Below are 23,368 nucleotides of genomic sequence, written 5' to 3' on the forward strand. Positions count from 1 at the left end.
TCATTTAAATATAATGTATTTTTAACGAGATGTAATTTAATTCCAAAGTTTCAGGTACCCTCAACGAATCACCGTAGAGACAATAAAAAATAAAACTTACCAGGAATGTCAAGATGCCCCTGCAAGTCAATTTTAAACTTAACTTCATGCCATGCACCTGGACACAGAATGGAAAAGTAGCGAAATTAGGAAAGAGAGTGGAATAATTCGAGTCATAAATTCAACTTTTATAACCGGCGGCGGGGTAACTGCTCGGTGGCGGTCGGGCGCATAGACAAAGAAAAAAATATAGACAAAATACTTACTTCTTACTTCCTGTGACGCTACAACCCTTTGTGGGTCTTGGCCTACAGTGCTTTTCCATTTTCTCCGCTTCTTTGCCCCCTTCCTCCGATTTGAGTACTTTCCCATTTTTCTCAAATCCTATTCCACGCAGTCTATCCACCTACACCATAGACAAAATATTTATGTGTAATGTCTTTTCATCACACTTAGCACACTAAATGTGCTATTGCACGCAGGTAGAGCGGGACCTGTACATAATTGTTCTCCTTAGAGACTTATGAAGTTTCTAGTACTGTATTTATCTTTTTTAATCTTTTTATGTACCTACATATTTTTTATATTGCAAGTTCAATGAAAAACATTGTATGTAAGTAACTCTCGTTAGCAATATTCAACATCCGCCCCAATATGTACAATGTAGGTAGGTACTATTGTTATCTTAATAATCTTAGACTCGTATTACACACTCATGAAGCATGTCATACACTGAAAGAGACAGATACTCTACTTGATCTTAAATGAGCGCCGGTTTTCTCTCGAGTAGCTCAATATTTTTATCAAAATTATATGGATTTTTGTTAACCAACTCGAATATTGTCGAAAAGTGGTGCTGTGATGACGACACAACGTCTAGGGGTTTCTAGAATCTACGGTGGGGCGCTATCCTGAGACGCCGCATCGACATAATTTAACTTTTTCCTATTATCTTTATGCTGACGTCGTTAAATGCTCACTCACATATTCGGAGCGGACATTTTTTCGTTTAAATCCGCAATAGAGTTGAGAGCCGCTGATTAAAACTTGTATCATATAATTCCGCCGTGATTTTTTTTACAATTTTCCTGTAACAGAGTCTGCCTTATTCATATGCATAGGTATTACGAAAGTAAAATAGAAATAAAATCTTGTTTCCTCTCTATGAAACAGACAATCTTCTAATAGATAATCAGCATTTTATATAATTATTTTTCATTATATTTCACCATCAAGAAAACGTAATATAATTATTCCTTTCACAATTTAGTTAGCAGATTTAAGATACCTTTGCCCTTAATACATCTTAAATATATTAATCAGGGTTTCAAAATATAAATTAGTTTATATTGTGTATGTATTTCATTTCAATAATGTCGTGATATTATATCCACTTCATATTTATGCGAAAGTTTGTTTTTATTATTCCATTTTTTTCCGGTCACTTACAACTCTCTATAATGATCAATCTATTTCAAGCGCAAGTAAGGTATATTTTGACGACGGGGTAATAATTACATAATTAAATCGGCGAGCAAGGTTATTGAGCGGAAAATTTCGTGAGCCCGTTAGGAGTAGCGCGGGTCTTCCCTCCCTGACCGTTTCTTTGAACACGGCTTTTTATGAAAATCAGGTCAATGATCATCATTTATAAACTTTTGATAGGAAATTAAAAGTTTCATTTTTATAAAATATGATCAGTGTGCTTCTATCCGATTGCGAATGTAACTGAGCGCAAATCTATCCATAGACAAGATCATGCATAATTTATGAATGTTGGAAACTCAAACTTTTCAATATTTTCATACGTATATTGACCGGGATAAAGACCGTGATTACCTTTTTGATTTTTGTCGAGCGCCTTATATTGCGTTGCAAACATCATGATCACATATACCTTTGATACGCCGAAGGTATCTCAAATAAATGTTTATTTAAACACAAAACTTAATATTGTATCACTAACTTTCGCCAAATTAGAGTATGGTTTGTTGGCAGACGAGACTCCAACTACAGCAGGTTATAGGTAAATTCATTTGATATGGCCTTTGAGGCGGTGGAAATACACATTATATCTAGTTAACCACCACTCAATAATAAGAAGCGCAAGGAAGACCAAGAGCACGTCTAATAGAGGCATTAGGCAGGGATATTAGTAGTCAGTTTTGTAAAATATTGTTCGACGCCAAATCAAAACAACGTTACCAAACGTATTCTTGTATCCACTGAAGTGAATTTAATTGCTTTCATAGATCCTTGTTGCCGACACGAAGTACAAAGCCTCGAGTTTCGGTGAACATTATCCGAATCCACATCTTAGCAACGCTGGAACATCGTTTCGCTCTCAAACACGAGGCATGTGTTTGAAGCACAAAACGCTCCGCGACTAGAACGTAGTAGCCAACTTTCAAGTCAAAGTTCCCGGAGGGCAAATCCATAAGAGCGTTTTGCCACATGATCGCTTCCACGATTTGCCAAGAAAATAAAGTAGACTCGAACAAGGAAACTGGTTCCCACCACAACTGAGTTTATAAAAGTAGATATCTTTGCCACGTTCGCTGTATTCAAACTTCGCTAGTGAATATGAAACAGTTCGCGAGTGCGAAGTTTTAAGCATCCGCAGATACGTGGTAATGGTGCTTAAATATTTAGAGTTTTTGAGCAACAAGCTGTTCTAAAACTGTGATAATGGATGGTAATGCTTGTTTACTGAACTACTTTCATGTTACATTTATAATAGTGTAAGTTAACTACTATGTTTGCTAAAAATATTGTATAAATATACGTATTTTCAAAAAATCATAAAGGACAGTGCCACCTATTTGTATTGGTGTGATTTTGGTTTAATGTGCACCAGCGGTAGATTAGTATACCTTCACACATACCTACGCTAAAACAAAAATACCTTCGGCAAAGTGCATGACATGTAACTTTAGCACCTCTAGAGTTGCAGGCTACGGTGGCTGTTTAACATCCAACAGGCCGCATGTTTGTTTGCCACCGCGTGGTATGTATAAAAAAAGTTTCGATATTTAAAACACTGCTCAAGATATCATGAATATTTTTGAAGCTTCGATTTCTCTAGGGGATTTGTAAAAAAATAACATAACATTTTTATTCTAACTTTCGTGTCTACTACATTACTAAAGCTATTTGGGAGGTTAAACATCCGTTAAAAAGGACACAGGGCATATTATACTTCATCAACTGATATTTTAAACAAAAGTGATGTACTAAATACTTTTGAACACAAATCTAGTTTATGTACATGTCACAATGCTACATAATATAACATTGTAATTTGTACGTTCTCAGTGAAAACCCATGTCTGGCATCCATATGTCAAACTGGGTAGTATGCAGGGTTTTCACTGAGAAAGTACGAGGAAAAATCTTATCTTGCCAACATGGGATGGAGAGAAGCCTTTTAAACCTAAAAAGAATAAATAAAGTCAGAAACACCATTATTAGATCACAAACAAAAGTAACAGACGCGCTACAGTATAGCTTAAGGCAAAAATGGAGATGGGCCGGACATTTGGCAAGGTACAAAGATAATAGGTGGACTGGGTGGCTAGCCGAATGGCACAATCGCTCACGAAACGCTCACGAAACGAAGCGCTAGTAGATATCTATCTCTATCGCGCTTGCGTATTGGCGCGACAGAGCCAGCGGCGTATCGCTTTCGTTTGGCGTCGGAGAAATGCCATTCGGCTACGGGGCCTGTTCTGGCAACCAAATGGAAAGGTCCTCTTGGAAAAAGAAACAGAGGGAAACAAAGAAAAAGATGGAATGATGACATCACAGAAACCGCAGGAAATAATATCAAGCCGATAAAGTTCGTTTGTCCCTTTCCGACGTATTGGTGTGATAGAAAAGGACAAACAAACTTTATCGGCTTGATAACTTTAGAGTACGTTTATGAATAAGGGGGTTAGTCTTTCAAAAACAAAAAAGATCTACAAAATTGTGCATTCCACCTAAGATCTTATATTTACTGCGCTACATCGGCGCTTTCCGCCGCTCCTCTTTTACATTAGTCTGTAATTATAAGTCGTTTTATATAACCCGTGGTACGTGTACGTGGCCGAATGGCACAAACGCTCACGAAACGAAAAGCTCGAAGATATCTATCTCTATCGCTCTTGCATATTGGCGCGACAGAGCCAGACTACCTTTCTGCGGCGTTTCGGTAGCGTTTTGCGTTGCAGAAATGCCGTTTGGCTACGGGGCCTCGTCTCGACCAGACACGTGCCTGAATGATGGATGGCGGTGCGAGCTGATTTAACGCCTGTGATAACGTCAGAGGTCTGTATCTCAGGGTACCTAATCAACGTCACGATCCCTTACAACTCATGATCGTTTCGTAGCTAGCTCTCCCTATCACTCTTCTGTCAGAGACAGAACTAAACTTCGTTTCTTTCGTCACGTAGCGTCAACGATGGTCACTTCGGCTAGGATCAGAAGTCTGTATCTCAGGATTGTGGCTAATGGACAAATGAACTAGCAAAGCGATATCCAAGCTCAGTTCAAAAGTACTTGACTTAAGATGGTAGCGAAGGCACTTCAAACGGAAATAAATATAAAAGTTTAGCAAGCAAAGAACAGCTTCTGTTCTATTTCCATTCGCAAAATTGTGTTAAAAATGTATCTTCGGATTTAACCATTGATGCAACTAAAGATAATGTAACGTCTTTTAATTTACTGGAAGTATCCATACTAATATTATAAATGGGAAAGTGTGTGTGTCTGTTTGTTTGTCCGTCTTTCATGGCAAAGCGGAGCGACGGATTGACGTGATTTTTTTAAGTGGAGATAGTTGACGAGATGGAGAGTGACATAGTCTACTTTTGTCTCTTTCTAACGCGAGCGAAGCCACGGGCAAAAGCTAATGGTGAATAAAAAACACTTGCAACTAAAAAAAGATTAAAATAGGTAAGCTAAAGCTTTAAACATCGCTGCACGAGGGAGATTAGCAATGCAAGCCAGCGTGCATGCATACGTTCAATATGCATGTATGTGTAGGTGAATACTGCTTTAGGTTGCCGGATGTTTTACATTAGGTTAGCTTCAAGGAGATTCCTGATAATCCTGATGTCATATATATTTTTAAGTACTTAGCGTGTCAAATGGACTCGGTAAAATCCACCGAGTTGTCCGTCTCTATTCGTAGCTTGCAGCTTTCGGGAGTCAATAATTGTAAGTTGGTCAACAAAAACATAAAAAAATACCTCGTTACGTGATATTTAATTGCAGCAGCACGAAAATTATGAACACGTGTGATCTAGCCAGTAAATCAGCAGTTCTCGAAGAGTTTGTACAAAAATTAAGGAAAAAGTTAAATTTGAATCTCTGAAAAATCTCTGAAGCACTGCCCCAAAGTAAAATACCATATGACATAATGCTGTGAAAGTAACTAAAATAAACTAATCGAGCTGTTTTAACAGACGTGAAAACAGCTCGATTAGTTTATTTTAGTTACTTTCACAGCATTACGTCATATGGTATTTTACTTTGGGGCAGTGCTTCAGAGATAAATACCATATTTATTCTGCAGAAGAGGGCTATTCGAGCAATATATAAAATGAACCATAGAGACTCACTTAGAGATAAATTTAAGGACATTAATATAATGACAGTGCATTGTCAATATATTTATGAGAATATTATGTATGTACATAAAAACATTTGTAATTTTAAGAAAAACTGTGATGTACATAATATAAATACTAGAAATAAACATAAACTCGCGGTGCCCTTCACACGGCTCTGTAAAATTAAAAAATCATTCATGGGTAATTGTGTTCGATTTTATAATAAACTTCCGAATCATATTACTGACTTGTCAATTAATAAATTTAAGAATCATGTAAAGCGTGTACTCATTTCCAAAGCTTATTATACAACACAAGACTACATGAATGATAAAACAACGTGGGATTAATTGTTATTCGAAATGGTTTCTTATTTTTACGTTTTTTATTATTATTATTATTATTGATGAAATTAATATTGTATTTTTTTGGACATTGGATTTTTCCTAGAAATATTCTAGACATGTATTTTTATATATACATATACCTAATTATATATTTTTTGTTTAACGATTATTTTTATATGAAATTGTATATTATAGACTCAATATTATTATGAACAATAATTTACAACAATAAATTGCTCTGATAATTAGGTTAGATTAAGATCATAATATATATGTAATGAACTATTCATAAGAGCTTGTAACTAGGCCTACATGAATAAAGATATTTTGAATTGAATTGAATTGAATTTGTTTTTATTATTCCTATTTTGTTACCAAGATTTTTTTGATGAATTGAGATTTTAGTAAGTTTTATTTCGTCATTAAGGTTCCCTAGTATCTATATTTTCTTAATTATAACAATTATCTTGTATATATCTTACGAAAGTCGACTTATATTACTAAATGTTGGTAACAAAATAGGATCAATTAAAATTTGCTGACGTGGCCATGTACAAAGTTGACGAGAACTGCTCAAATTGTGAAGTACCGGCTGTACTATCGATGTGAATTCTAGGCCACTATAGAACCTTTTCACAGTAAACGTTGAAGTGACTTCTTTGACAAATACAGCACGGTGTTATTAACACAGGGTTCTAGTGTGGCCTAGGATTAAAATTGGTTGACCGTACAGGATTACTAAAGTTATTGACAGAAACTGCGTATGCGTGGAAGGAATTCGTTGTTTGGGTAGCCAATAGTTTCTTTCTACCCTCTTACAGAATGATTTTAAGCGTACAATAATACTATGATATGAGTCAAACTATGTATATCTGTGCCGTATTTATGTAAATTCAATCACTTTAGTAGTATATAAAATATTATAAATTGACTGTTAGCTTCTAACCTTTCCTACAAAACTTCCACGGGCTTCGCGTTCGGCCATAGAAAATTGGTATGTAGAAATTACAAACAGTTTAGCGAGGTCGTTGTTCTCGATTGACCATAATTTCAAGGAAAGGAACCAGTTTAAATGACAGATATGTAAACTTTAATCTGGCATTTATATATTATTTTAGTTTATTTCTTTACTAATTTACTTAGGTACTCTGTACGGTATCAAAACTTTGTCCAGATTTTATTCCGCATACGTTAAGAATAGGAACAAAAAGATATTCCGACTTCCAATCACAAACCTTTTTCTCCGAAACCATCCGAAACATACAATTTGATCTATTTCAATGAAAATTTATTAGCACAAATGGATATTGCTTTGATGATCAAGTAGTAACAAAAAATTATTCCTGAGTGATACAAGTAAGGCAAGATTCCAATTCCCACAATATTATACAGAAGCGATGTTTTGTATGAACTGATTCGGGTCATGGCTATTACTTAATTAATAGATAGTGTTAATTAATTAATTGCACCAACATGTCAAACATAATCTAAAAGCCTCTTGGTGTGATTTGAGTCTGGCTTGTAAGAAACCAAATATAACTTATTGATTTAGATTCAGCTCTATACTTACATGCTTCAAACCTACCTAAGTTGATCTTGGTAAAGCCTGCTTGCTCAAAGCTAATATTAGCTTTGAGCAAGCAGGCTTATTCAATGACTTTTATTCATATTCCTGGGCACGACTTATATTTTTAGGTTGATTTTATTTTCAACATGTAACTTATGTCTCGACTGTGGTCTCGACCAATACCTACCTTGAGAGACTCTAGCGAAGTGTTTGGAGTAAGGGTCAGATTTAGATGGCAGTAGCCTTAGTGCGTTTTCACATTATCCGATACGATATCGGATGTCGGACCGATATCCCATAAATTACAGGCGCCATCTTGAATTTTTTCCATTGAAATCCTTCCGACATCCGATATCGGATCGGATAATGTGAAAACGCACTTACAGCGTGGCCACGACATTGGTCTAAGCGTGACAATAGTGAGCGGCGGCCATACATTGGAGCGAGACACAGCGATGGGACTTTTCATTCGCACGTATGGCTGCCGCTCGCCGCTCACCGCTGGCTGTCTTGCTAGACCAATGTCGTGGCGGGGCCGTTAGACACAGCGCGGTTAGTCCGGTGGTTCCTTTCTGCGGCTCTGACAACCGGCAGCTTGGGTCCTGCCCCGCTGCTGTCGGCACCCTAGGTTTTTTAAAATATGGTTTTGCAATTTTACTTTTATATTCATATCATATGACTTTAAATTAAAACTATACATTTATTCCCCAATATCTTATAAACTTATGATATATATCAAGTCATGCCAAGTTTGTGTTCGTGCGTTTGACGCGCCGCACCACCAACAGATACTTACTACTTGCCAACTAAGTATTACTTGTAACTTATGTAAATGCCTAACTTTCAATACACTTGACTGCTTCGTAGATATTTGCATCGGCAACCAAATTAGTTTGTTTGTCATCTTCTAGTGCTGTTATTTAAGCGCTTTCACAGTTTGAAGAAAATTATTTAAGCAAAGTGACTTGTAGTCTAATGTTTGTGGCGTTCCTAACCAGTGAAAAAACTAGACAAGAAAATACTTTCTAGCGACATTTTCATAAATAAAAACTTGCGGTATTAAAATAAAATTCTTGGTTTAAGCCTGGATTCGAATCCACAACTTTCGGTTTAGGAGTCTCAGGGCTTGTGTAATACAAGGGGGTGATCGCTTTGCTGTCCGATATGAAAACGATTTCTGTGTACTTAACGTTTCTCTTCCATATTAGAGCTTGCAAGATTGTGACGTAGGCTTGGCACCGGTCCCGTGTAGTGACGACCAGTCTGGCTCAGTCGGTAGTGACCCTGCCTGCTGAGCTGCAGAATCCCGGAATCGGGTTCGAATCCCGGTAAGGGCATTTATTTGTGTGATGAGCACAGATATTTGTTCCTGAGTCTTGGATGTTTTCTCTCTATATAAGTATGTATTTATCTATTTATGTATGTATACCGTCGCTTAGCACCCATAGTACAAGCTTTGCTTAGTTTTGGGCTAAGTTGATGTGTGTTGAGGTGTGTTTTTTTACAACAGGGGACCAATTTTTGAATATCGAACGCACGAATTCGCCGTTTGATAGTCTGTGGAAAACAACGAAGTGCTAATTTTGAAAAAGGAGGACTAGTAGGCAATTTTAAATTTAGTGGTAATTACCACTTTCGATTCTGTTAGTAGAGTTTAAATCGTTAGTAGTGGAGATATTTTAGAACGAAATTCATGAAATCAAATGACCGACGTTCAAAAATTGGCTCCCAGGGCCCACGATCCACATCTCCGAACATGGATATAAACAACACCAATCACAGTGTTGTAACAAGAGATAACAAAATACGTAGAAACGGACCGTTTACCTACCATACGAAAACAAACCTTATGATTTACTGTATCGTTATCAGCGGGGGCGGTTGATTTACTCGCGTCCTGATCGCGGCCATCGCGATACAGTAGCCGGAGATCCGATCGGTGATAGCGGATCTTGTTGGTGTTTTAGATATGTATTGTCCATTTTGATCTATGGTGTGCTTGAAATATATCTATTTATTTTGAACTTTTTTTTTCCTTGTCGTTTTGATCCTTTATTTGATCCCTATTTCTTCGACGTTGAAGCATAATAATTTATCTGATTTGAACATTCTATTTTCTACTTCATTGCACTTATCAATATGGAACTAGCTATCTCTGTAGTTCTTGGGTAATAAATGAAGAATCATGGTGGTCTTCGTAACGATAATTACCGTGTAGGAATGAAAAATGCTAAATTGGGCACAGATAGAAATTGTTTCTTGTGATAATTGAATGATTCCGCTTATAGGCTCCTCAAATCTGCGTATCTATTTTGAAAATATCTAGGTCGTCAATAACTTACCCAAAAATCACGTTTTAAATATTCTATAATATGAGTGATATTCTGCATGTTTTTTATTTATTTAATACGAATGTGTTATTAAGACTTTATTGTTTTAGGTACATCATTATTGGGTTCTCAGTCTACAATCCGTGGCAATCTGAAATATGGAATAATCGTCCACGGCTATCTTGAAAGGCGTGAAGTAAAACGAGCCTACAGAGGATATGATACTGGTAAACTCTATCTTAACGAGAAAAATGTCACTATGATACAGTCAATGTTGTGTTATTATGCCTTACTGTTATTGGTTATTGAGAGCCTGATATGTCCCACTGCTGGGGGAAGACAACATACTTAGTACATTTACCTATCTACAAATTTATTACTGTTTAACCTGCCATTATTTGCGTAGTAAAATCGCGGAAAAAAATGCCTACTTCATTGGTTACCAATTCCAACTGTTATGATGCCACTGATTTCTGTAGGATAGATGCAATTTTGATATTTAGTTTCATAACAAAAACTGTATATTAGGTAGGCGTTGAAGGCATGGCAGTAACAAAATTTATACTATTCACATTATTTCACGTCACGTCAAGGACTAGATTATGATATTATGAATTACTTATGTTTTTAAATCCGATCCTATTGGTTATTCACTCATGGAATTAGGCTGGTGGAACACTGAAAGTTGTATACTCCTATTCAAATCCCAATTTTTCTCTATTAACTGTTTTCAAAGCCAGGAAAATGGACCCCTATAGGCAAGATAAAAGCACTCTTGAGCAAAAACCGATTTAATTATCCCACAAAAACAACTTTAAAAATACTGTGAGTAATTATAAAATGTAGATAAAACTCGAAGGAAGGGACCTGTCGCTCCCCATTAATCTCTCGCTACAGAAATTGAAAATCAGGGATGGCAGGTTGAAAAAAAACAGTCCGTTGGAAACCAGGACGAATTAATTAGTGAGACGGACTTTATGTTCCATTTTCTTTTATTTTCTATGTAGCCATTAGACGGACAAGAAACATTCCGTATCCATTTACTATTTTATTCAATTAAGTGTATGGAATCGATCAATGTTTCTGTCACAGTAACCTTCAGATTAGCACCAAAAGAATGAAGATTAAGCGTGTATGTGTAAATTAGTTGATCTACCCAGAACTAATTTCGTACTAACTTCCAATTCCAAAACATTAAAGTGTCTACTTCATAAACTTTCCAGCACAGCATGCAAATATATTATGTAGATAGGTATCTGACTACATAGTACCCACCAGTTAAATTTACCTTTGGATCTCTCACATCCAGTGTTTAGCTATGGCGCAAAAAGAAATCCAAATGTCCTTTTCATGTTTCCAAACGGACAGACAGCGTTTAGGCAAACGTTCGTTTCGTTTCGTACGCAAAATAATGCGTGACACTATCAATGCACACTCGTACCAGTTGCGGCGCACGTCGCGTTCGAACCTACATTCATCAATCAGCGAACCGCTGAACTCGTTACCGAGTTCCCAACAAACGCCAATGAGCCCGTTCAATATGTTCCTAACAAACTTTTTAGATCATTCACTTTCGCCCGAAGGGTTCTGAGTACGTAACTAGTTTTTTACGCTGTGCTGCCGTAAATTGTAACAAATAACTAATAATAATAAAACTTTATGGGCTTACTTTAGTGCTGAGTAAGCTGACGGGAGCCTGGCGTAATAGTGCCTTTTGATAGATGACCCTTTTTATGCTAGATCAGCTGAACCCGTGGCTAAATGATTGTGCGTATTAAAGTTTTAGGTAATGTAAAATATAGGGCAAAATTTTTGTTTTTATGTTATATATGATCTTCTATGCTGCTAGTAAGTAAAGAAACTTTATACAGGAGGATTTATAATTTTATAGGTCATTAATATTGGTGAATATTTTGCTGCGGACTTGCGGAGCCAAGGCTGAAATCACGAAAAACAATTTTGCCTGTTCCATAGAAATCAGCAGCACTGCATCCGCGGGAATATTAAATAGCCAATTTATTTTTTGCGATCTCATTATTAGTGTCATTGTAAATTTTGTTCAATATGACCAATATCCAGAGTATGGCTAGGGGTAAATATTTTACCCTGTACCTATGTCGAGCTTAAGTATCCTTTTAACATTTAAAAATAGAATGGGCTAGGAAATTTCTGTCTTTGAAATTTCACAGCCAACAAGTTCCGAAGACAACTCGCTGAACAAAACGTCTTTAATAGAAATTGAAAACAGCACGGGAAGCATGGTCGCGCGATAGACGATAAAATAGCAGGCCGTCCCTATCTATTGTCCCTATTTTTATAAAGTAATAAGAATGAAAAATCAATATTTATAAGCGTTACATTGACACGCTGGTTGCTGGTACATAAAATGCAACTTTCTCACGCTTTTACGGACATCAACCACAATAGCTTTAAGAATCTGAGCCTCTGCGTACTTACCTATTTGAAATTTTAGAAGGACACGAGTACATATTTGGAGATTTAGAACAGATTTAGACAAGGGATTAGCAAAGGTGAACACTGTCCCAAAGTATTACCATGGATCCTCTATTATCTACTTCATTCTCTGTAACGTAAACGCTTATCGAGTTACAATAGGTGTTTCAAAACGTCAGAAACTCACAGTTAAGTTGAATAAAGGATTTCGTACATGTTAGCTTGATTTAACGTTAATGTAAGAAAGTTTTCTGCCTAGTTCCCCAGCCAATAATCTAGCTTGTAGGTACTGTTTTCGGCCTAAGCTCTCATAGCCAGACCACGTACTCTATGAGACTTACCCTTTAATAAGTCCCCGTGGCAAAGTTGCCAACTTAGTTAACTTAAAGTTTGCCTTATGTTGTGGTGCCTACGAGTACATGCGTGGATTAGTAGAACGTGTAAGTTTTATGTGAGAAAAACCTAACCTGCGAAATTCTGAATAAAATTACGCTGAAAATATGGCTGGAAATGATTCTTAAACGTATCTCGGGGCTCTAAAAGACATTAACTTTGCTGAGAAGACTTTGTGACATAAGTAGATATAGCAGGTGGGGATATCACACTGGATAATAGGAGTGTAGTAGGTAGTGCGTATAAAGAAATTAACTAATAAAAATAGGTATTTTAAAATAATATTTTTTCCTAAATAACAGGATAGGAGAGAGGAGGCCAACCGTGCCGTCCATGGACACCTGAGACCCCAGAACTGTTAGAGGTGCGTTGCCGGCCTTCAATATGGGTGCACGCTCTTTTCTTGAAGGTTTTAATTTCCTACTTATATCATATGTGTATTGTGTAACTTTATGGATTAATAACTTTAATTGCAATAGCACCCTGCACAAGGTAACAATCGTTCACTTTTACAAGTTTACAAGTTTTATTCAACTTGCCTTGTTAGGCCTACTTGCACCAAACATTTAACTCGGGGTTAGTGGGCTGTCATCTATCAAATTCCATATAAAATGGTAGTTTAACCCTCCATTTTTGTTGGTGCAAGTGGCCCTTATGTAGTAGGTATGTTAACTTGGGTCAAAGCGTAGAAGCTAAATTTGACCCACTTCCCGGTTTCCGATTGAACTGAAATTTTGCACACATATGTAAATCACGTGATAATTCAATATTATGGTATCATGGAGCTGATCTGACGATGGAGCAGAAAGGTGATTATAGAAACTGTTATGAAACGTCGTATCCCCATCGAGTGAGGGGTTTTTAGAAACGTTTCGGAGAGCAGTAGATGACTTGACTGTTGAAAGAAAGTTACAGTCGGCGATAAAAGCTTGTGCCAAAAATATTTTTTTTGCAAAAAAACTTATTTTGGATTAGTGCCACTGAGACGAATAATTACGATAGGTACAATACGTAGCGGGAACGGCTTCTTGTCTACGCAGCCTGTTTGTAACGTAGTTCTCAAACTATTTAATTGGTAGTTCACAGCACCATCTTAACAATGCTTTCAATTGATCAGTACATAATCAACAGTTGTTGTTGCTACTTGTTTTAACGAAGTTTTCATTTATTTACATAACAATGATCCTTCAGTAGTTAGTCCAGTTTAGTTTTCTTTTTATTGGCAGTGACTGCTTCAGATTTATCTTATATTTTGTATAGTCTCGTGCGGCCCGAGTAATTTTGTACTTTTGAATTATTATTTAATTAAAGTTCAAACTAGATTGTGGGATACGGGTTATGGAGGTTAAATTTTTATTGTAACACAGTGGAAGTCTAATAAACAATGAGTGTATTATTTTTCAGTACAGATGGCTCTCCGAAGTTACGACCTGACAAATACGAAATGAACCACTTCTCGCACTAGTGCGTAAAAAAACTACATCTGTACTGAAACAATTGACAACATTTCATATTTTTGAGTACAACTTTTTATTGTTTGGTTTGAAAGAACTCAATACTAAAAGATACACGTATTTTTTTATTTTTCCAAAAACTGCTATTTTAATCAGAAAATCCCTTCTTATTACTACTTCGAGCAGAAAGAGCGTAAGTTACAAACGTCAAGACAACAGCTTCGTGACGTCACATGTGTTGTTTCATACACCTAAGAAAACGACAAAATCATTTCTAAAAAAAAAGTTTTAACAGTCAGCTCAAACAGTTCGGTATGTCTTGACTGTCAAGTGACTCAAGTGTCACTGTCAACCAATAGTGAATGACTAGGAACCATAGACTAAGCCATGAAATTTTTAATATCTTTGCTACGAAGAGTGATAAGTGTCACTGTCAAACTCAAGTGACATCCCAACTGGAAGATTTTTTTGTTATAGTGGCAGCTCTAAATCAGCTATTTGACGTCACTTCCCCTTTAAGCTATTTTTAAGATTTTTTATACTAAAAATACGGAAAAAAAAATTAAAAAAATTATTTATGTGATCTACAAGCGTATATCTCGAAATGGTTTTCGATTTAGGGACATTGAAAATTTTTAAACGTTGTCAATTGTATCAGTACATTTATGAACGTCATCCATCTTATTTTTAACATTTAATTTTATTATATAAAATAATATCGCATAATATAAATAAAATGTAGTTATGAGAAGTCGCGTAACATTCTCAAAAATATAAAATTTATTTATGTTTAGGTTTTATTTTTATTTAATATTTTTGTCAACAATATTTAGTTTTTTTTTTTTTTAATTAACTCGGTTAGGTACATAAAAGAGATGATACCGTTTTTACTTAGAAATTTTGGGTTGTTAATTAAAGTTATATTTTCTTTTATGCAAACGATATTTTTGAAAGGTCTCAATTTTCATATTCGTTTTTAGAATATATTTAAAAAGGTAAAGCAAAACGAACATTGCAGATAGTTTTTTGATATCTCTATATTTAAGCAAGTTATTTTTATCATACGTAGGTACTTATTACGTAGAGTATGGCTCAATGATAGACTTGCCGACATCAGGTAATTTGGGTTATACCTTTTTACTTACCTACCAGACTAATTAATATTTTGCCACGCAAACAAAATTAGTCTCAGATGTCAGTAGATCAATGACCGAGTAGGTAGGTAAGTTTACCTTTAAAAAAATCATATACTCGTTTTTGTTGAAAATGTTATAAAAACACTATGGAGACTTCAGAAACAGAAAGTCATATTGGGCGCGGTATTCAGGATCCCATAGTCACAATCATTCACCACGGAGATACATAAATTGAATGGCAAACGTGTCCCGCCCAGTCCCATTAAGCTTAGCGGCTGTTTTAAAATCAATAAAGTACATGTTTATGTTATGTGCAAGAGCCTTACAACTTAGAAACTTTCACATCAAGCAACTTCCTCGTCAAATGCACAAGGTGTACGAGAATTCAAAATATTCAGAGTCATTAATTATTCTCTTGCTCGGGAGTCAAGTGCGTGCTGGCATCCCCTTCTTAATAAATTTATGATACCAATATAAATACTTGGAAGTTCGTAGTATGATGTTTCACACAAATATATTATGGTAGGTATACCTAATAACGTATGTTGCGGCTTTTGTAAGTTACTTGTTAATACATGATGAAAGGTATGCTAATTATGACACATCAAAGAGTATATATTAATATTAATTTTTTCATCTTGATTAAAAGCCTGCATTATATTAAAAATGTGTAATTATAAAATTAAGCTCCAGAAAATTAATGGATAACTACGTCGGGTACCTATTCATTGACTTATGGGTAGTAACTAAAATATACTTTATTGTTCTGTAGACTCGTAGGGATCTGTCATTAAAATGAGTGGTGAAGTAGGCTTACCCTTACAAAAAAACTTACTTTATTATTTACATAAACAAAAAAACTTACATTATTATGTAGCGAATGTAAGTTTAGTCTAAAATCAAATAGCATTTTTAGGGTTCCGTAGCCAAAATGGCAAAAACGGAACCCTTATAGTTTCGTCATGTCCGTCTGTCCGTCTGTCCGTCTGTCCGTCTGTCCGTCTGTCACAGCCGATTTACTCGGAAACTATAAGTACTACAGTGATGAAATTTGATGGGAATATGTGTTGTATGAACCGCTACAAAATTATGACACTAAATAGTAAAAAAAAAGAATTGGGGGTGGGGCCCCCATACATGTAACTGAGGGATGAAAATTTTTTTTTTCGATGTACATACCCGTGTGGGGTATCAATGGAAAGGTCTTTTAAAATGATATAAAGTTTTCTAAAAAACATTTTTCTTAAAGTGAACGGTTTTTGAGATATCAGCTCTCAAAGTCGTAAAAAGTATGTCCCCCCCCCTCTATTTTTATAACTACGGGGTATAAAATTCTAAATAAAATAGAGGTGATGCATGCTAATTAACTCTTTCAACGATTTTTGGTTTGATCAAAGTATCTCTTATAGTTTTTGAGATAGGTTGATTTAACTGTAATTTTGGCAGGTGTATAAATTGACATAATAAGTTTATTATATTTGCTGCTACGGAACCCTTTGTGCGCGAGCCCGACTCGCACTTGGCCGGTTTTTTAAACAGGTACTTACCTTACCTTAAGTAGTCTGAATTGAATATATCCTTGTGCAGCGTACACGATTTACGAATATGTAAGCCAATCTGATTTGATATACTATATGAGAGTACGGGGTTCCGGGAATATTTGAGAAGATACTATGGTGGAACAGTATATTATAGTAATATTTCAATGTCTGTTACTTTACAAATTTAATGTACTTAGTATGTAGGTATATTTGTACTATTGCGTATTTGTGATTGTATAATTCTATCAAAAATAGATTTTAATAATCATAAGTCACGATCACATATCACCAAACAGCGATGCTGTCTAATTTCTAACAAGGACAATCAAGATGTGTAATCGTTGATAAAATAATCCTATTATCGAAATTTAAAATGGATCTCAAAACAGTCACGTACCTACCTTTTCGTAGTATCTGTCAGCCTGCTACATTTTAACTCTCCATTGAGCATTTTCCCCGAACGAATGTTATCTTTACCAGCCCCTACGTACGTAAAGTCGCAACAGCCAAATTTACTTCAGCTGCATAGTTTCCCAAAGTATACTAGTTATACATACATATATATACATACATACCGATACATATATCGGTGGCAGACAGTTGAGCAACGCACATGTCTCAGTGCACTCAGTGCACTTGTGTCTCAATGCAGCCAGTTTCAATGGCCATTGAAGCAAACCAAAGCTGCTTTGGTGTTGTAGTAAATTTCCTTGACGATCAGTGACCGAGTTTCTTGATTATATCGGTGCATTGCTTATATAATTTAACTGAGTTTATTTACCTACTGATTAAACTCCTAGTTATCGAAGTAACTTATCAATCTTATCAGGTTTTATTGAAGTGAAACTTTTAATGGGAGTTCCAATTGACAGCGCGTAACAGTCAGTGTTACGTTGCGTGAAATGCCGGTCACTCAGAGCGTAACATTCTGTCAGTGTCGTTGCGCTGAACGTGACTGACTCATTCCATTCATTCACTTATTCACTCAGTCAGTGACAGAATGGTTTTGAATGGTGGAATGGTTGGTTGGAATGTGTGTGTTTTATATTTAGATCGAGTGCAAAATGATTTTATGTTTGTTTTTTCAATAATTTGAGAAAGTAGCAATGTGAAATAGTTTAAAAACAGTAAAAAGATGGACGTAAGTAAACGCAAAAACGTGATGGTCACTTAACAAAATGTTTTTGAGGTTATGTTACGCAGTTTCACTTCTTCCGCGCGGAGGGCCTCCACGCACATCATTTTCGAAGATTATTTTCGCCGGATCTATAACGATTTTTTAACCTTTTTTATTGACTTTTGAATGACAATGATAAAGATAACAAAATCAGTTCACAAGCTTTCAGTCTTATATCCCTAGATCGTTTATAAAAATATATCAGACTAAGAAAACTAGTTAGAAGCTAAGGTAGGTACGCCGAAAAGTGTAAACACTAATTCATCACGAAAAACACGAACATTCGCTTATGACGAGCCAACCATCAAATAACTAAACAAAGTATGCAATTTGTTTCGTTGTCTGTCATTCCTCCACGGTTCGTTCCCACGAGCCCCCTTACCTTATCCACCGTCGGGGGAGTGTTTGATTTGGCAAGATCCTATCGGCGCAAGGCTTATCGTATGCCCGCTTCTAAACGCTACCTACTGTATACATTTTGTACTGGAAGAGACAGTTCCAAATTTTTGCTTTGAGGTTTTTTTTTACGTTCCTGCATTAATAAATACATACCAACAGCATTTATTCAAACCCTTTAATGTTTCTAAGGTTACATTGAGCAACATAATATGGGATCAACCTGGAATACACGAACAAAAAATTTGGCTCTTTACATTTTTCTGGTTTGATGCTGACATTTTCTATAGGAGGGTACCATTTGCGATAAGTACTTTTTTGCGATTTCAGGGCTACCGCATTAAAAAAAGGTTGTTCCGTATAACTTAAACGGGTTGGAATAATTAATGGTTTTAGTTGACATTCTGTGTAATACTATATAAGCTATTCAATACAATGTACGGTCGAGGAAATTGATTCTTTAGCAGTTGACGGTTCACTTTACATTTGACATCGCTTAGCATCAGTATGTGTCAACAAAAATGTACTTGAGCCGCAAATTGCTAAAGAATAAATTTCTTCGACCGTACATAATAGGCTACTAGACTCGTATCGAATTTAGCACATCAAGTTATTGTTTTCTGTAGTATTTGACTTAAGAAATCAATATTTATAGCTTGCGGGCATTAAACGTGCGTGATGACTGCGTATTTTTAATTAAAGATGTGTGCATGTTTTTTTTAAATTATGGACTCCGAAAACGGTGTTGGCCAATGGAGTGACGTCACATAATTCAGATCAACTATGGAAATTAGAGGTAGTAATCTGATCTCCATAGAAGCAACCTCTATTGTATTAAAATTCATAGTCGTTGACGGGTGTGACAATGTGAAATATTTTTTCTAAATATACTGACGTCATGTCATAGATATTCTATAGATTAATATGGCTGATGTTGTTTTTGCCTGATCACGTAAAAGTAAACTTTAAATAATTTTTTTGCGGGTTTTTAAGTCGTAATAAAATATGGTACTATTTTTTTTCGTTTAATTAGACAGTGTAACAAGACAAATTATAACCGCGCGCGACCTTGAGCGCGTCACAGCAACGAGCCGCCGAGCGCGCCCGAAGATCTGCGCCGCGAGCCGAACGAATCAAATAAAAGGCCGCGTCCGCGCCGCATCAAAGGAGTTAGCGAGCGGCCGCCTTAGCGATAGGTTCACAGACTGTCCTTTGGCGAGTCACATTGGGCTGGGAGTTCGATAGCCCACATGCAGTCTTCTCCCAGGCTCGTTAGGTCCCTTGGCGACAGGTTCAGAGACTGTCCCTTGGTCTTCTACATCATGAGTTGACAAGCTCAATTTTGTCAACTACCCACTCTTGTAAAGAAGAAGTTGCATCTACCCTACATTATTTTTCTGAAGTACCCTACGCATAAAATGGGACTATACGAAATAAATGAGGAGGCAAACGACGTATCAACTACAAAGAGGGTAGTAACAAAACCACTTGAAGAACCGAAGATTTCACAGTAACACCAATATAGTATTGAACCAGCTTCACTCCAGGGGGAGGGTTTGATGAACACCCTCCCGTGCACTGTAAGATTAACTCAAGAGAAATCGTTCTACAAATCCTGATATCCTGGTACTCACGGGACGTCATCGAGCACCAGAGGGAGAATGTAACACTGTGGATCCTGGTACTCTCACGGGACGTCATCGAGCACCAGAGGGGGAGAATGTAACACTATGGATTCTGGTACTCTTACGGGACGTTACCGAGTACCAGAGGGGGAGAATGTAACAAGACAAATTATAACCGCGCGCGACCTTGAGCGCGTCACAGCAACGAGCCGCCGAGCGCGCCCGAAGATCTGCGCCGCGAGCCGAACGAATCAAATAAAAGGCCGCGTCCGCGCCGCATCAAATGAGTTAGCTAGCGACTGCCATAGCGATAGGTTCTCCGACTGTCCTTTGGCGAGTCTCGTTGGCTCGGGAGTTCGATAGCCCACCTGCAGTCTTCTCCCGATCCACCCTAGGGTTTAGCTAGTGCCTTGGCGATAGGTTCACAGACTGTCCCTTGGCTCTTTGCACCTATAGTGGATGAGCTCAACCTTGCCCGCCGCTATAAGGTTTTCCGTAGCTAGGAAGTACCTACCAGTTTGAATGACCTGCCATGTATGCAATGTACCTATACCTAAGTACCTATCTTTAATAAATATACACGTTGACATTGGCGTTTGTCTTACCTCCTGGTCGCTTACCCTACAACAGTAATTAATAATATAAGACATACTTTGAAAAAGGGTCAAGTAGCCTATTGAAGCGATCTTCAGAATAACATGCTTATTTATTAGGTACCCATTGAAATTGTTGTCCTAATGTTGGTATACGTAGCTACTTTATATAAGACGAGGAACAAAAAGAAAATAAGACAAAACAAGTCGTAGGTACTAAGTACTTACCCATATTTTCATATTAAACATCTTATATTCATTTCCCTCCTCAATAATGTTATTTCCGGACCCAAATTTCCAAGAACAAATAGGCAGATTTAGTTCTCTTTACATCTGCTTACACTGCTCTTATCTGCGCAGCCCTTGGTAAAATAAACTCGTTTACATTTGTTACAATTTCTGCTTTGTTCTTTCCCAGTTTAGTTTCTGGCGGCTTTGTCTTCAGTGTTTATGTGCTTAGCTCTTGACAGTTCGCCTTCGAGATTACCACGGCGACAAAACGCTTTGAAGAAATTTCAATGACAATTTGTTGTGCGTTACGCGATAAATTTCGTTGTGTTGGAGATATTTTGTTATCTTGTCTGTTGAAAATAATGTACCTAGTTAGTCAACTCGTTCTAAAATTTAAAACTATAAAAAGATACGACTCAGCGTAGGGTCAGTAGCCCACCTGAATAAATAGTAACTGTTCTTGAAGGCGTTTGGTGTCTAATTGTCTATAGTTGGGCGGCTGAAGCCCTACTATTTATAATATGGTTATGTTATAATTTCGAAACATCTACCAACACGTTGTTTAAGGTAAGTTCAGAAAAACTCAATCAATAATCGTGTGAAGATAGAATAGACTCTTTTAACGCCCAACTTCGTAGAAATCTGCTACAAACTAATTACTTTTCTCGATTATTTAAAGTGAGCAATGTGCGCAAAATAAATACCTACAACATTTCCTATTCGCTTTGCATGTAAATAATTATTGGAGTGCACTCAATACGAATGGTTGCGGTTAAACAAGGTATATGTCGGAATTATCAAGTGCCCCCAGTCTCCCATGTCACGGAGCACAATAGGATTTTAGTTGAAAACTTTGTTAGCGGAGGCCAAGATTGCAAATTTCCCAACGGACCTACGCCAGTTTCAACTCGGTCGACTATATCGATAACTTCCCGTGAAATTCACTCGGATATTTATTATCATTGCCTATTTCAGACAGCGGAAAATATAAACTTTTATATTAAGTACAACCAATAATTTTAGTTAACAACGAAGTGTAATTTCTGCTTTATAGGTTCCGGCTTAGTATTGTCATTGGCATAAAGGATTAGGGTCTATCAGCACAGGGACAAGTAGTGAGAATAAGCTGTCTACCCATGGCCACACGTGCGCGTTTTGCTACGCTATCAAAACGCTTTATGTGTGGCGGAGGCTTTAGTTACCAGATAAATTCACACGAGAATGTTTACACTAGTCAAGTAGTACAGATTTGTAAGTGGGCGTAGATAGAAACTTGCCGCTTATATAGTATACAAAACCGACTTCTACGAGTAATTTATTTATACATCAAGTATTAGTGTAAAGTAATAATCATTATCTACTAAACTCGTGTAAACCTATTTTGACGGAAAATGTCACTAGGTACTCCCCTTGTACATATACACACTTACCCCCTTATTCATAAACTACTTTTCTCACTAAAGTTATGAAGGCGATAAAGTTCGTTTGTCCTTTTCTATCACCGATACGTCGGAAAGGGACAAACGAATTTTATCGGCTTGATAACTTTAATGAACGTTTATGAATGGGTTATTCTTTTAACTTACCTACCACAAAATATGTAGGTATTGTTAACTCTGCCAAAAAAAAATTATACTTTGTAATAGACACAATAATATGCAAAAAAGTTAAATACAGAACTAATAAGGAATAACGAGAACACGCGAAGCGAGAAGCGGCAAAATTGAATATTACAAGAGGAATCACGGAATTCACTTCAGTAATTTAAACAAAGCCGTGAATGCAGGGCCAGAGGACTTAATTTCGGCGGGAGACAGAGAAAAATGTTATGCAAATTTGTACAGCGTAATTTTTCTTACATTAACCTTCCGGTCCGGATTGCGCCCAGCTTCGGAAGGGACGAATGGGACAGCAAAAACAGGCTTTTATTTTGAAACAGTAATTAGGAAATTAACGACTGGGACTTGGGTAAACAAAGTCCTGTTTTGGTTCGTTCACGTGAGAGCCTTGGTTGTTGCGGAAACTTGAAAAAATAAACATTACTCAGCTTAGCGGAAGGATGAAGCTAAGCTTTATTGTAAAGGATTATTTTGTGAAATTTTGAATACATGCCGGTACTTCATTTTATTAAAGTCAACATGATGCAAAATTAAATTGGGAAACAAAAATGTATATAAAATATTTAACTTAAGCTTTTTAACTTCGATTCTTTACACACGTAACATCGTTACTAAAGTATAATTTAAATACCAGTATTAGTATTTAAGTAGTTTAAATACAAACGAAATATATCGGCTTCTAGGTGACAGTAGATCAAAAGATGTTATCCAAGTTAGTACCTATCTTGGTATTTTTGCTTAAACGGACAAATGGAATAAGCTTAGGGTCGAAGGATTAACACTCTAATCCTTACATAACTGTGTTTAAGTACCTAAAATAGTCAACAAAACTAACAAAATAACGTCATTGGATTGCCTAGCTGTTTTACTAAA

The 23,368-nt window shown here is 36.5% G+C and overlaps 1 protein-coding gene across 1 annotated transcript in view; it reads right to left on the reverse strand.

The window, feature by feature from the left end:
- The window catches only part of LOC125225236 (serine protease inhibitor swm-1-like), an 86,015-nt gene that overhangs the window by 18,225 nt on the left and 44,422 nt on the right, over positions 1 to 23,368 (reverse strand). Inside the window, exon 2 of the mRNA XM_048128845.1 lies at positions 306 to 445. Coding sequence (XP_047984802.1) covers positions 306 to 445 — 140 coding nt within the window. The remainder of the gene's footprint in view (positions 1 to 305; positions 446 to 23,368) is intronic.

Source organism: Leguminivora glycinivorella, chromosome 4, assembly GCF_023078275.1.
Source record: "Leguminivora glycinivorella isolate SPB_JAAS2020 chromosome 4, LegGlyc_1.1, whole genome shotgun sequence".
NCBI lineage: Eukaryota > Metazoa > Arthropoda > Insecta > Lepidoptera > Tortricidae > Leguminivora > Leguminivora glycinivorella.